We start from the raw sequence: 14,752 nt of genomic DNA, 5'->3' as shown, positions 1-14,752 counted from the left end.
CACGGGGGTTAAGGGACGGGCTGGTTCAGGAGACGCTGGGACGCCGGGGAGTAATTAACACTGCGACGCTGGCTGGCGCTAAGTAAACAATGGCAAACGGTTGCCGCAGTTGTTAATTACGCCAACAATGCACTGCAGCGAGGGGCGGACAAAGAAAGGGGCGTGGCAAATGGTAAAGCCAAGCCCAAGAAGCAGGAAAAAATTAAGCACAGGAAGTGCAAATTGCCGTTAGAAGGAAGCAGACACAAGGAGCAGCTAAATGAGGAAGAGACCTCTTAGTCAGCTTAAGTAACAAAGATTCCTTATCTCACATTGTATTTTTCATGGTCTCTTATTACATAAAATAATAATAATACTAATGTAGATACTAATAACTTGCAACCCTAACATTATTTTTTTTAATTTTTTATAATTTTTCTTACAAATTATAATCAAATTCTACAGAGTGCTAAAATATTCTGCGGCACTTCCAAAAAAGAGGTATTCTATTTAAACCAAATTCTTTATAGATAATAAATGATATTAACCCACTTAAGGATATTCCCATAGATTTTCTTGATGACAGCTCAAAAGCATTTCCAAAACTTATAGAACGTCCCGTTTGTGTGGAAAATACTTCTCACCATCAAGACCTGTAGAAGGCCAACAAATATCATTGACAAAAACTGAGCCCACGACCAATTGTTAACCATGGCATAAGTGGATTCAGCCACATTGCGATCTCTGGCCTCGAGTGCTCGAATAAAATCCTGAGTTTGTCGGGACCTCATGAGATTCACCTGAATCTTTCCCATGTAATTGTCGATACCGGTGTAGGCCACGTCAAATTGGTAATCGGTTAACATTTCCCGGCGGAGGTTTCGCAGTTCTTGCTCCTCTCGGTCCGCAGCAGTTACTTCCAGGGTAAAGGATACGATCTTTTGATTGAAAGAACTAATGGTATTATCGAAACAAATCTTATGTGATCCTGTTTCATTTGCCACCAAGATATGTTTTCCCTTTTCCTCTTTTATTTCGTTGATTAGAAGGTGTCGACTGGGATCCATAAAGTTAAAATTGATATGAATTTCACCGAGACCACCGTGTATCACCTGATAATCGATTTTTATATTCTCAGAGCTGGCAATCGGCTGATAAAAGCACTCCTGACGCCCAGCTTCGACAAATATGGTCAGCTGTTTGTTATGCGGTTCGGCACTGGAAAAGTCCAAGTCCTTCAGCAGGACCAGCAGCCAAATGTAACAAATGATTTGGAACATTTTTTCGATGGTTTTCCGATTCAAATCGTTCGACTGATTCATGAATGTTTGTCTGTTGTACAGTCTGTGTGGATCTATGAAAGTTAAACAATAAGCCTGCTCTTTGAAAATAGGCAAAATTAGAAGAAATATATGAAAAGGCTTATTTTTATTTTAATTTCATTTGGAAAATTAAAACAACATTTTGAAGAAATATCTTTTATAATTAATGTCTATAATTTATAATTAATATAATTTGATTTATCATACTTTTAAAATTTGGATAGGGCACTAATGATAAGTAAATTCTACAAATACATTTTAAAACCATTTAACAACAAACGATTTCCGAAAAGTTTTGAAATGTGCTTTAATTAATGTATCTAAAACTGAATTGGTTTGTCTTAAATACTTTTTCGTAATTTAAAAAAACTATTGGATGATTTTCTTTCCAGTGCATACCCATATGGCGTTTAGAAAGACATAGTGTGAGCGCATAGTGCTAAATGCAGCTTTTAATAGCCAGCAGCAATTGCTCGGCATTGCAAAAAAGTCCCGCCCCCCTTGCAATCCCATACCGCCCGCATCCCATCATCCCATCCGCCTGGCAAAACTAAAAGCAACAGCATCAAAAGGAATATGAATTGAGGTCGATGTGTAAATATTTGTCAACGGTAATGGAAATTTATGCTGCCGTTGCTGCTGCTGCTGCCAATGGTGGGCGGTAGGAGTGGCAGTGGGCGTGGCCCTGAAATGGGCAAACTGGCGAGTCGAGGGCTTTCATTTTTTTTTAACGGTCGGCGACGCAGCGTGAAACAAAAAAAATCAAAGATATGGCGGAGAGTTTTGAATGAAAGCAAATACTCTTAGAGTGCCTAAAAATACTATTTATAAAGATAATAACTTTAAGTTTTAAAACAATTAAATTGTGAACTTGACAATAATGATATCTATAAATCAGACATAACTTACTGCAACTTTAGAAAAATATATATAATTTTAATTTTTCTTCTTAAAGAAAAGTTATTCGTTCATAATTAATTTTTTACATCTTAAATGTTTGTCTTATTGGTTTGAGCATACTTTAAAGAAGTGTTTTGGAATTGCTATTTTAAAAATTAAAATACATTTTTAGAAATCTATCTTTTTTTGGCAATAATCATTGGATTTTTCTTTTCGAAACTAATCAAAATTAAATTAAAAACCTACTACTCTTTGCGCAATTTTAAATTTTTAGCCAAGCTAAGGATAAACTGTTTAGAAAGAGTATGAATGAATCACCTCCTGGAGTTTAGTAAAAGCAAAAAGTGGTTAAAAAAGGAGTGAAACCAACAAATGCTTGCGTTTGGGAAAGGAAACTTTACAAATAGACACACACACCCACATTCGAGTGTACACCGACCCACACTCATGAAAAAGGTATGCATGTTTAGTTGCATTTGTTTGCATACGAGTGCACAGCTTTTTTCGTTTTGAGTCTTTGCTCAGCTTCCTCCTATTTTCCGCTCATTCTAAGCTATACCATTTTCTCAAAAGCATTTTTTCTTCCTTTTTCTCTGTGCACACAAAAGCCATATATACATAAACTTAAATTTGATTAAACAATTTTAAATAAACATCTCTAAAATCCAGGACCCATTATATGGTTTCAAAAGATTTTATTGATAATAAAACTAATTGTTTACACCAACAAAATATTGGGCTTACACCAACAAAATATTGGGCTTTCATATCTAATATTGTGTTGGTGTAAATTATTTATATATAATTTGCTATTACTTATTTTTGAAAATATTGTACCTTATAAAACTAAATCTTATTTTGTTTTCAGCGCTTTGCGTTCTGCTTAAACTTCCACTCGGGACTTTTTTTTGGTTATTCTCTTTAAAAAGGTGCGATGAACACCCAGTAACCTGTGAGCCCAAACCCTTTCTACCCACCCAAACAATATTTTTTTAGAGAAAAATTGCATTCGCGACGTCGTTGAAATGCCGGCGGCTGGAATACACAGTCGAAGCATGAAAGCTGCAAATAGGACGCATAAAAAATGTTACCCGGGGTCGTCTGCAGGTGATGGCAGTTAGAAAAGCGGGGCGGGAATAATAGAAAGCAAATTACACAACAAATAATTAGCTCTTTGTCGAAAATAAAAATGTTTTAACATTAAATAACATTAATCGACAGTAAAACATAAATTTTATTTTGAACATGCAGCGCTGTCAGAAAGATAACACATTAAAACTCTTGTTTTTTTAACTATACACTAATTAGATATGCTTAACTTTTCTTAGATTTTCCGTGAGGAAAGTTACATGAAAGTAGATTTTTGAGTGTTATGTGTTAACTAGGTATGTTAGCAAGCATTTCATACCATTACTTTTAAAGGTTTATAAAGATAATTTAAGTTAATTTATTTAAAATATTTGCATTATTTTTTGCCAATACGATATTTGTTTTTCAGTGTAGATTTTGTGGGGTGTCTTACAGCGTGAAATGTAGAAGGCGTTGGCAGCTGCAAAGTAGCCGACACCGGAGTCTGAATCATTGGAGCGCACTTGTGTGCGTTCGCTTGTGCTTGTGTGTGTGGTGGTATGTGTTTCAATGTGTGTGTGCGTGTTGCTCTAGTTGATTGTTTGCTGGGGGCGCGCCAGGTGTGTGGGCGTGGCAACGGGCGTGGCAGGTGCCCGGAGATCAAAAACCAAGCTGTCGGCGAAGCCAATTTAATTTGATGAAATTAAGATGGCTATAAAAAGATGAGAGGGGCGAAAGGATAACGTTTTCTTTTCGCGCTTAAGATTCAGTATGAAAAATCTTTAATATTTATCAGCAAAAAATTGTATAATTTAAATGCTATTTTATTAGAATCTAGGTCGTATAATTGATGTATCTTATATCCTAGTTCCAGGAGTCATATCTATACTATATCTACATCAAATGGCATAATATGTGTGAAATGCGTTTTACTAATTTTCGACGAAAAAATAGTCTATACTTAAATAGTTTCACTGTCTACAAGACTACAATTAAAAGTATTTTAAAAAGTATAATCTCAAGCTTATTCTGAACTACAATAATTAAATATACGAAATATATTCTCCCCACCTAAATTTTCTTTCCCACTTGTCCTTTGTCCATGACATCAAATCAGAGTAAGCCCTTGACAAATGCCACACCTACACAGAATTATGGGCTCGACTTGCAGTCTGTCTGGTAATCAGCTCTTGGACGACTTTGGCTGATGGATGACTTGGGGAATAATGGCTCGGCTTCTAGGGCCAGAATAAATTGACCCCAAAAATTGAGAAGGTCAGCCACAGAGATGGCTCATGAATTATTAAAGACAGAACAACAGCCAGTTGACCCTAATCCTCAAAACGGCTGCTGCCAATGATTGCAAAATGCTTAGTCAAATGGAACAAAATTTTGTGTGAGAAACTTTGTGCGGCCCGTAAAATTTCGCCCGAAAGAAAACCAAACCACAAATTTGGCCAGAAAGATGTTTTGACAATTTTCAGGGCGAGGGGAAAATTCCTTGACCAACTCCATTGAGTATTTCTAGGCTCTTCTGCAAGTAGCACTTTAAATTAATGAACTGAGATTAAGCAAGACAAATTGTTGTGGAGCTCTGGGCTTCCGAAAATTTTCTTTGGAGGCAAATTGTTTTTCGTTCTTGAAAATATATTAATTTGTATTTTATGTTTGCCTCCTTTCGCTGCGCTCCAACCTCCAATAAATCTACAATTTATTGTTATTGATATTTGTGTAAACAATTTTCACCGACCCTCTTCCGCCCTGCAATTAAGAATTTAAGGGCAGAAAATTGAATGAATTTTCGAAGAAGAAAACCAGTTGACAAGTTTGGAAAATTTATAGTACCTGCAGCAATCCATGCAAAAAATATGCAGCCACTTTCACTTGTGGCCCAGGGGGAAAACTCCGAATCTCATGTGGAAAATGCAGTCAATAAAATGGTATCCCCATCTATCTGTGTTCTCGTTTGGTCGGTAGCCAAGAAAATATTCATTGAATTTTGTAGTAACAAACGACAAGTTGTCAGTCAGTCGGTGCAGTGGAAAAACAGAGCCATTTCCAGGGAAAATTTATTGCCCCAGTGTGTCGGGCAGGGAAACTCATCAAGTTCGAGTGAGACAGGCCGGGAATTATGCCATTAGATGTTTGATTTCCTTTTTTCCTTCTTTAGTTTGGTTTTGTTGGCCAAGCGAGCAGTTCAAATAAATAAGCAATTTCCGACGACAACTTGAACAAGCATAAAATGCAATGAAGCAACAATTTTCCACAGGAGGTGGGAAAACCGAAGGCAAGGACATTGGTGCAGCTTTGGGAAAAGCTCTTCAAAGTGCTTCTTAACTAAGCTTAAAAGCAATGCCACCGGCAACAGCAGCAACTTCGATTTGGTGTGGAAATTGCAGTTCACTCTTGGATTTTCTCCACCCTCCCTTCTTTTCCTTGACAACTTTTCAGCTGTTATTTGTTTTTATTGCTGTTGTGGCTCATTGAAGTGTGACAAAGTCGCCATCGTTGCGGCTATTAGTTGGCTCCAAAGGTGGCCTGAAGGTTGCAGGAAGTGGGAGAAAGGGCGCCCATGAAAATGCAGTTAACGATGGGTTTATACCGAGCTGAAGAAACGAATTAAAAGTGCAGTAGAAGCTGGGTTTAAGAAGGGAAATACGGTCTTAGCTTTGGATTGGGCCACAACCAGCTTATTATTGGCATAACCGACCTTAAACAATTAAATTGTACCAAATCCAAATCGTATAAAAACATAAAAAATCTAAATAATAAATAAAAATTAAAAAAAAACCTGAATGAAAATTACAAACTCACAGTCGAAATATATCCTTTTTAAATACTTTTCCCACTAACCGTAACTGAGATTTGTACATCCATTTCTTCCACAAAAACCAGCTTAAGTTTGACACCACCTGAAGTTAATTCAATAAGAACCCAAACATTAGCAATCAGGACATTTTGTTAAGCTCCAAAACACCTCCAGACTCATCGCATAAACGGGGCTGGATAAAATCCGGGAGAAGGAAAATGAGCACGAGGGGAAACATCAACTAAGCTCATTTGTGGCCGCAGTTCTCCGCAAGTGGCTGTCCAGGAAGCCACTAAAATCCTTGGCCAACCAAGCGCAACAAAGCCGCGACATCCTTTTCACCTGCTTGCGATTTCGATGGGCGAAAGTTACACATTTCTCGGCACTGTCCCCATTTGTGGTTAATTTTGTCCCGCAGCCTGCGCTTATCCTTTGCCAACTGTCACAACTTGGCGACAGGAGGAGAGCAAAAAGTTGCAGTTCGAGCTTCAAGGAGTCGCTCAAGGATGCACTGAAAATAACATAAGCTAATAAACATCAGAGAATTTAATTTAATATTATTCACTATATCTCATAGAACAGTATTGTCATCTTCTTTATCCTATTGGTAGTTTATTAAGCAAAATATTCTTTAATTATTTCAAGAAAAAATGGTAAGCTATTTAAAGGTTTTAATGTAAGGCCACTGTGCTCAAAAACTATTTTTTCCCGTGTTATAGCTACATTCCTATTTTCCAGAAACGAGAATTGGGGAGGGATTCAAGGGGATTCTGCACTGTCGCCGTGCTCCTTTTATTCGCCTAATTTCCGTCGCTTTTCCCCGTTTTCACCGATTCTCCCTTGCGCTAATTGGGGACACCGAAAATCTATAAACAGTCCTGGCAGTTCCGCAGTCCTTATCGCTGTCCTTGTACTTGGTCTTTCGGCTCTCAGACTGAGTCCCTCTGCCCCGTTTAATGTGCGTCCTTAAGCACAATAAATCTGTTTATCTCTGGCAAATGTCCTGCGCTCTTCTCGAATTGGGAGTCCTCGTTGGCCTGCTTAAAAGTTAACCTGGCCGACGATAAAAAGTTTCCCTTTGCAGCTTTTTGTGGTTTTCTCTCCGTTGTCCTCGCTGTGTTGGCAGGCAAAATTTGTTAGCTATTTGTGCGGCATTATCCTTGTGGCATGGAGTGGGGGTAAGGAATGGACACTGAAGAGTGAAGCCTCCACATGGTAGCATCAATCATCGGCGGGGAAATTAAATTGCACTTCGGCTTACCTCAGGCTGAGACTCGGTAACAACAGCCAAACAAAAGATACAGGAAAGAACAGTTAGTTTTTTGGGTTGTTTTGAAGGGAAGCAAAAGTTATATACCCTTTTGTAAATATATATACATTCGAAAACATCTAAAAATAGTTAGAAATATAGTTTTGTTAGGAGTTAGTTCGAAATTAGAATAAATATTAATTTGTACTTTGCTTAAAAACATGGATAGAAATATTAAATAAATGGTTTAAATAAGAATTAGAATGTTTTAAGTTTTAAATTTCGAATATACCAACTAAATCAAGGGTATTAACTCGACTGAAGCATTAGCAATGACAAAGACTAACAAAGGGGAGTAGGACCAAAAAGAACCGGACACGTGGTCCAAACGAAAGCCAAAGAAGTGCCTTGGTCATTGGCCGTTGGCCATTTTCCATGGGTTTACCTTTTGGTTAGGAGAATAACCAGCTGCCGTCCGTTGCCAAAACGAGACTTCTGTAGGCTTTAAGACTGGCTCAGTTCTGAATTTAGCCCCTCCAAATTTCCGCTCCCCGTTCCCTGTTTTCAGCACCACTGCGGTCATTTGCGAAGCCCGACTACATTCTCCACCACCTGTGCCATCAATTGCAACCGCAAAATGGCAAAACAATCAACAAGCAACGCGACGGGAGTTTGGCCCAAACAAGATTTCGAGTGCCTAAACCAACCCCATCAACCCCCTCTCCAAAATCACCCACGGCACGCCTCTGCAAACCGCAACGTGTTGCGAGTGAGGTAAGCGAAATTGTTTGGTCGAAACTGCAAGACAAAGGATCCGACTGCGAGGATAAAGGCGTGAGGATGCACTAAGAAAAGGTATTTATGTTAAGTGACAAAAAATTAAATATATTGTATTTCTCAAATTAATTAACAGATGGGTTGAAATATCTGAAATATACTTGCATTATAAAACTAATATATTTTTATAATATTTTGCAAGATATTAATATGATGTTATTCCTTTTTCTATTTCAAAAAACAAATTTAATATTTTCTTCCCCAAAAATAAAATATATAAAATACTGATTTGCATTTTTTATTGCCTAATAGCATGTTAACTTAGAAATACTTTTAATAGATGAAACGAAAAATATTTGTTCTACAATATCAATTTACCAGCACTAATTTTGAGAACCTTTTAAAACCCTGAACCATTACGCAAGAATTTAATCTCAAAGTAGTTTTCAACGGCCAAGCGGTATGAGTGTTGAAAGCATTTTCAACATTATTGGTAAATTTTGGTGAATTAATTAAGTGCTTACGAATTTTGAACATTAATTTTTGTCTTCTAGTGATCACAATGCTGGCAGCGGCAGCAACTAAACCTCCGAAGTGCAATCCGTTAAGTTGTTTACATCTGGTATAACTAAACAAATAAATGCCGTTACAATTTTGTCTTTTTTATGCATTTTTTTCCATAACCGTTTTTAGTTAATGTTTAAACGAAGCTAGGACTTTTTTTTAGTAGGAATCAAATATAAGTTACTTGAAAGACTTAGTTCTCTTGCTTTGAACATGAAACCCGTTCTGCTGCAAAAACTATTTATTTCTTCGATTATAAAAACATATTACAATATTTAGTTGCTTTCAATGTATGTTAACCACAAAAATTTTATTGTGCGAAAATATTTTTCTAAGTGAAGGGTCTTCATTGAAGAGGAGGCGAGTGATACAGTCGGGCAATTGCTTAGATGGGTGGCAGTCGAAATTGGATAGTTGGTCAAGTGAAATATGACTGGCCATCACACAAAGCAGCAGCAGGTACAAGTTACCTCATATGGCGAAGAGAAAGCCTTAAATATTCAAGAGATCTCTAGATTTTTGTGGTTCTTTGTTGATTAGTTGAGAAAGTCAAAAACAACTGTTAAGTATGGAAATAAACTCATTAGATAGAAACAACATTTAATTACTGGTTAGGCATTGACATTACTTTAATATTAATAAAAGAAGATATTAATAAGAATTGATAAGCATGCGAGTAAATGAGTAGAATATATAAACATATCAAAAATTTGTATAGAGAAATACTATACCAATAAGCCTATAATGCATAATTATTTAATCGAAAACGAACAATATAAGTAAAGTTATTATCACTTGTTTATTATTTTTTTTTATTAAAATAACAATAACTATATTCAATTTAGTTAAGAAAATTATATAATCTTTGCTTATCTCAAAATGTTATAAGAAATAGGTAATTTTTTTTTGACGGTCTCCAAGCGATTTCGCTTATAACAGTCTCATTACCTTGGCATTTGCAACAACCGAAATACCGAAACCTATTTGTACACGGCAATCTAAGCAAATCGTTTTGTCGAGCTTAATTTGCAGTTTGCCACCGGAACGAGTGTCTAACCTGGATCCCGCCAAAGTCTTTCGCACTCTGCTCCTCTTAGCCATCAAGGCTAATCCCAACTGACTTGGCTGGAAAAGTTTCCGTTTGGCGCTTGCCTCGGCGGAAGGCGCCAAGGAAATTCGGTCAAAGGGAGTTTCGCCTGATGAAGAAGTTGTTGTCGGTTGGCGATGGGATTCACACCCCCTCCACATCCTTCGGCGGGCGGAAGGGGAAGCAGCCAAGTGTTGTTCTGCATTGTGTTTTGGCCATTCGAGAATTCCCGGGAGCAACTCTCTTTGGGCCCGAGCACAATTGACAATAGTTTTGCACAAACTTCGAAAAGGCTAGTTGCACTTGACTGCCGGCAATGAATAAACAGTTGGTTCTGGGGCCGGAAAAGCGTGGGCCGAAGAGCGAGGGAAATCCAAAGGAAAACAGCGCCAAGGAAAGCATTGGGTAATTGTAATTCCTGCTCTCAAATGCCAGTTAACCAGTTTGCCTTGTTGGGCAATTAGTTCGAGCGTAGTACCTTTTCCTATTCCAGAAACTTTCGTAATGAGTAAACACATTCAATTCCCATTTATATTTTCGACTACCAAATTACTTTCTAAAGAGGCAATTTTAGCTGCCAGCGCCACAATTGATTTATACAAATTTAATCAGCAATCAATGCACAGTGAAAAAAAATGTAAATTGCACTTTGAGATGTTATTTTGGATGTGTTCTTAGTTAAACCAGTCTCCAGCCATGTTCTATGTTAACAAAACAATCCCAAATCAGTCAGAATCAAGTTATATATTTTATATTGTCTGCGGTAGTTTTTAAAAAATATACGTTTCTTAATCAATTTTTTTAATCATAGATAATTTTGGCAACCAATGTTTTAAAGGCAAGACCAAAAGTAATGTGTTCTCCATGTTTAGAAGTATATATACATATAGCATTCCAAGACCGTAGTGTCCTGTTCCTTAAGTTAGGTACAGGGGTGCTTGGAATGTGGAGGGCATAGTGGCTTCCTTGTCGTCGTCTGCATAATGATCAGTACTAAGAAAAATAAAAATTATCATTATTTTAGTTACTTTTAAACCAGTTTTCAATATCTTACGGCAAATGTTACAGAATATTGCAAGGCTCATAATGTTTGGATCTTGAGATACTTACTTAGATTGAATAAATCCAGTTAAATTTGAGCTATTTATAGATCGAACCATTAGAACCGGAAAATTTTAAATTTATGATTCTGTCACACAAAACAATGATGTTAATAGGATTGAACAAGAATGTCAAATGACAGTTGAATTGTTCAAAGACACTCTAAAAACAATCTATATTTTTAAAATTATGCTATCTTTAAGCTATACTTGTGAAGCTTCGTATTTGCAATTTGAGGTTTAAAATAAAAAATAAATTACACATATATGTTTAAGTTTTTTATGAAAAAATAAAGAATATATATTAAAGGAATAAAATACTTTTGTCTGCATTAACTTTTGTCAATTGTTTCGAAACGATGTTAATATATTCATTGGGCAAACTTTTCTTCCGGTAGCGCAAACTAATAAATGGCCCGAGAAAAGCTCTACTTTTTTAATAAAAATGGAGTGAGTTACAGGTAAAAAAGGTGGGAGAGGGTTTTGGGATAAAACTGGTAGTGCTAAAAAGTGGGCGGGGATTTAGAGGTAGTTTAGTTACGCCCACAATGTCAGCTGTTGCCGCGGGAAAACTTCGAGCATCAAGTGAAAAACAAGTGGACAGGCAGCTGATGTTGACACCGTCTTTTTTGGGTGGGTGAAATTTACACTGAAGGGGGTGGACATTTTTAGGGTCGAGTCCTGTAACGGTAAATTGCATGGACCAAAACAACAACAACAACAGCATGAAATAGTCGCCGCTAGGTGGCGACACCGTACAGGCAATCAAACTCAACAAAGGCAACATCTGGTATAGATTTCCCAGGAACTTTTTCCGTATAAACCAAGACAAATGGAGTGGTGGCATTGGCGAAATATGAATAGCTAGTAAGAGAGTCTGTTGCCATGAATATATGAGACTAGGAACGCTGAAAAGAGGAGTGATGAACAATATGTACTTTACTTAAAGTTACAGTAGAGTTGGCGAGACTTGAACAATTTAAAAAACACTTTAAAGTTACCAAAGTTCCCTAACTGTAGCCAATATAATTTTTCCATTTATATTCATGTTCATTATTTATATTTTTGTCCTAAAAATATAGAAATATTACCTATGAAACTTGTTTAACTCTTCCCAAAACTCAAAGGCTTTGCTTTAGTTGTCGAAATATGATTAGAGACACAAGTACATAGTTTTTTCCATTTAGTAACTCGTCATTTTTATAGCACAAAATTCGAACACAAAAACCCCCCGAATACATTCGAAATTATTGTGTTTACATCGCGGTTTAGCGCGCCATTTATAGCGCTATAACCCCGAAAACAGGACTAAACATCAAAGTCAAAAATCAAAAAAAAAAAATTTTAACACGAATAGCGGGATTGGAAGTTCTTGGTTATCAAAAGGAAAACATTTGTGTCCCGTTTGTTAAGACCCTGGACTGTTAATGGGTGGCGCAAATGTTTACCAAAATTCTAATTGATAAAATGGACAAGAAGGAGACGCATCATCATCATGTTCAGCAGACGCCAACTAAATCTCTTTATGCCATTAGGATGGGGGTCCAGGAAAAACCGTCGATTAATATGAGCGGTGCTATTCCGATCACAGAGTCGGCAAGGAAGAGTTCCTCAACCAACTATCACAGAAATCACCATTCGAACAAGCAACTAAATCCAGGGGATCGTGAGCTTGCATTTATGAATCGGTATTGTAATGACAGGCAAACCGTAATGGCCTCTGGTACTCAGCCCTCCCTTCCAGGGCTTCATTATCAGCAACAGCAACAGCAAGTCCTGACCCAACAGGTGCCCAAAACCACTGTAGATCTCTCGGAAAAACTGGCCAAAATCAATCGTCGCAACGCCATCAAAGAATTGTCTGCCATGCAGACAAAAAATATGCAATCCGTCGACAAAAACGAAGAGGCCTTGAAGGAACTGCAGGAGAGCATTCCGGAGATAAGCAAAATCTTCGATGTGCATTGTCGCATTGGTAGTGGAACCTTCAGTTCGGTTCTTTTGGGAACCCTGCAGCGAGAACGATGCTACGTCGAAACCCAGAGGCGACGATTCGCCATCAAACATCATAATCCCACAAATCACCCGGAGAGAATTCTCAGGGAATTGGAGTGCATGTTTCGCATTGGCGGAGTGGACAATGTCATCGGCATTAATTGTTGCATAAGGTACAATGATAATGTGGCCTTTGTGATGCCCTATATGACGCACGATCGATTTCATGACATTTACAGGAGCCTGAGTCTCCAAGAGATTCGGGATTATTTGAGGAACTTGCTCATCGCCCTTCGACATGTGCACAAGTTCAATGTAATTCACCGGGATGTAAAGCCGAGTAATATTCTATATAATCGTCGAACAGGAAAATTTTTACTCTGCGATTTCGGTTTGGCCCAAAGGATCGCCGCTGATGGTAGTGTTCTTCAGAGTAATGAACTCAGTTCCCCGGAAGCCTTTAGTTTTCTAAGGGACATGGAAAAAGGTAGGAAGCTAATGCTGCCAGATGGTAATTCTGCCCAGGCCGAAGCCGAGGAGTATATGGCCAGTCGCAGGATGCGGGCTTTGGGTGGCGGCGGCGGAGTGGAACATGCCCTGGCAGGACCTCCAAATATCCATCGATTTAGGGAGCAAGCTGGTGGGCATTTGACCAAAAAGGATGTGGCCAATCAAAAGGCTGACACCGTGAGGTTGCTCAATCGCCTGAGACTCGTCGGGCCCAATGTGGATCCCAATAACTATGTGATTTCCACGAACACCGCGAAAAAGGAAATGCACGCCTCTCGGGCCGGAACTCCAGGATATAGACCGCCAGAGGTCCTGCTCCGATATCCCCATCAATCCACGGCGGTGGATGTGTGGGCCGCTGGTGTTATAATGCTCTCGTTGCTCTCGGCCTTACACCCATTTTTCAAGGCCCCTCACGATTGCGCTGCTTTGGCGGAAATAATCAATTTGTTTGGCGATATACCAGTGCGAAAGACGGCCTTCATGTTGGATCGACTAGTGTTGCTTGCCCAAAAAGTAAACACCTTGGATTTGCGGAGAGTGTGCATGAGGTTTCGTCATGCTGACTTTTTCCTGGCCCCCGAAATACACCGAAAATATCGAAGGCCCGATGGCACCACCGAGATGTGCCGCAGTTGCGAGCAGCCCACGTTTAATTGCCTGTGCCACAACAGTGGCCATCACTTGGAAATGTACGATGGGCTGGATGTATTTCCCGCCAACGCCTATGATCTGTTGACCCGTCTGCTGGAGGTGAATCCCCAGAAGCGCATCACCGCCGAGGAGGCCTTGAAGCATCCTTTCTTCAGCGATCAACATCGGATCACGGCGGGAATGCCTCTGCATCATCAGCAGCATATATTGCAGCATCAGCAGCAGTTGAGGGCCAGGGAAACCCTTCCATCGGCGGCTGCCCGAACCCTAAAGGCTTTCGTACCCTATCACATGGAACTGGCTTCCACAGCTTCACAGGCAGCGGGCAATATATGATTCCAGGACCCCCGATATTTGTTGCGTTTTGATTTGAAGCCTGGCCGCCAGAAGAGAAGGAAACCTTCCCCTCAACCAGTTTTGTGGGCAACAAAAATTTTATTGTGCACAAAACGAAATTTAAATAGGAAATATAAAGTATATTTATGTTTTTGTTGATTTTAAATTAATCAAGGCACCTACATCTTTTGTGGTATCTTTCTTTTTCACGTATTTTTCTGGGATTCCATTGTTTTCTTTGTTCCCTTTTTTACTTTTTGTTTCGGTTCATCGGATACATGTGACGATCAAAATTTAAATACCTTTACTAAAGGTATTAAGAATGTGTTTCTAAAGTTTAAGTTTAATAAAACTAAATAAATTTAAATTTATTTGTGTTTTTTTTTAATTTAACAATGAAAA

At 38.4% G+C, this 14,752-nt stretch overlaps 2 protein-coding genes and 2 long non-coding RNA genes across 4 annotated transcripts; 2 read left to right on the top strand and 2 right to left on the bottom strand.

Annotated features, from left to right (window-relative positions):
- Positions 1-365: 365 nt before the first annotated feature.
- LOC108041763 (transmembrane emp24 domain-containing protein 1) lies at positions 366-1,308 on the bottom strand. Its single transcript, XM_017119790.2, has one exon. It carries the CDS (start codon positions 1,299-1,301, stop codon positions 567-569), a length of 735 nt encoding a protein of 244 aa, XP_016975279.2. The 5' UTR covers positions 1,302-1,308; the 3' UTR covers positions 366-566.
- Positions 1,309-8,534: 7,226 nt separating this feature from the next.
- Positions 8,535-8,761, top strand: LOC108037661. Its single transcript, XR_001768899.2, has 2 exons — positions 8,535-8,597; positions 8,659-8,761. It is a non-coding gene; the product is annotated as an uncharacterized LOC108037661 (long non-coding RNA).
- Positions 8,762-10,480: 1,719 nt separating this feature from the next.
- Positions 10,481-11,085, bottom strand: LOC108037138. Its single transcript, XR_001768876.2, has 2 exons — positions 10,810-11,085; positions 10,481-10,748 (listed from the first exon to the last, which is right to left on the bottom strand). It is a non-coding gene; the product is annotated as an uncharacterized LOC108037138 (long non-coding RNA).
- A 936-nt stretch (positions 11,086-12,021) lies between these two features.
- On the top strand, positions 12,022-14,501 carry LOC108037137 (cell division cycle 7-related protein kinase). Its single transcript, XM_017113640.2, has one exon. The coding sequence runs from the start codon at positions 12,296-12,298 to the stop codon at positions 14,348-14,350; it is 2,055 nt and encodes a 684-aa protein (XP_016969129.2). The 5' UTR covers positions 12,022-12,295; the 3' UTR covers positions 14,351-14,501.
- Positions 14,502-14,752: the final 251 nt, after the last annotated feature.

This window comes from Drosophila rhopaloa, unplaced genomic scaffold (assembly GCF_018152115.1).
Source record: "Drosophila rhopaloa isolate 14029-0021.01 unplaced genomic scaffold, ASM1815211v1 contig_2, whole genome shotgun sequence".
Lineage (NCBI taxonomy): Eukaryota > Metazoa > Arthropoda > Insecta > Diptera > Drosophilidae > Drosophila > Drosophila rhopaloa.
The sequence above is the reverse complement of the archived record's forward strand: the minus strand, read 5'-3'. Positions and strand labels throughout refer to the sequence as shown.

Excerpts from the sequence above, each read along its gene's own strand:
- LOC108037137 (XM_017113640.2), top strand. The coding sequence starts at position 12,296 with ATGTTTACCAAAATTCTAATTGATAAAATGGACAAGAAGGAGACGCAT.
- LOC108041763 (XM_017119790.2), bottom strand. The coding sequence starts at position 1,301 with ATGAATCAGTCGAACGATTTGAATCGGAAAACCATCGAAAAAATGTTC.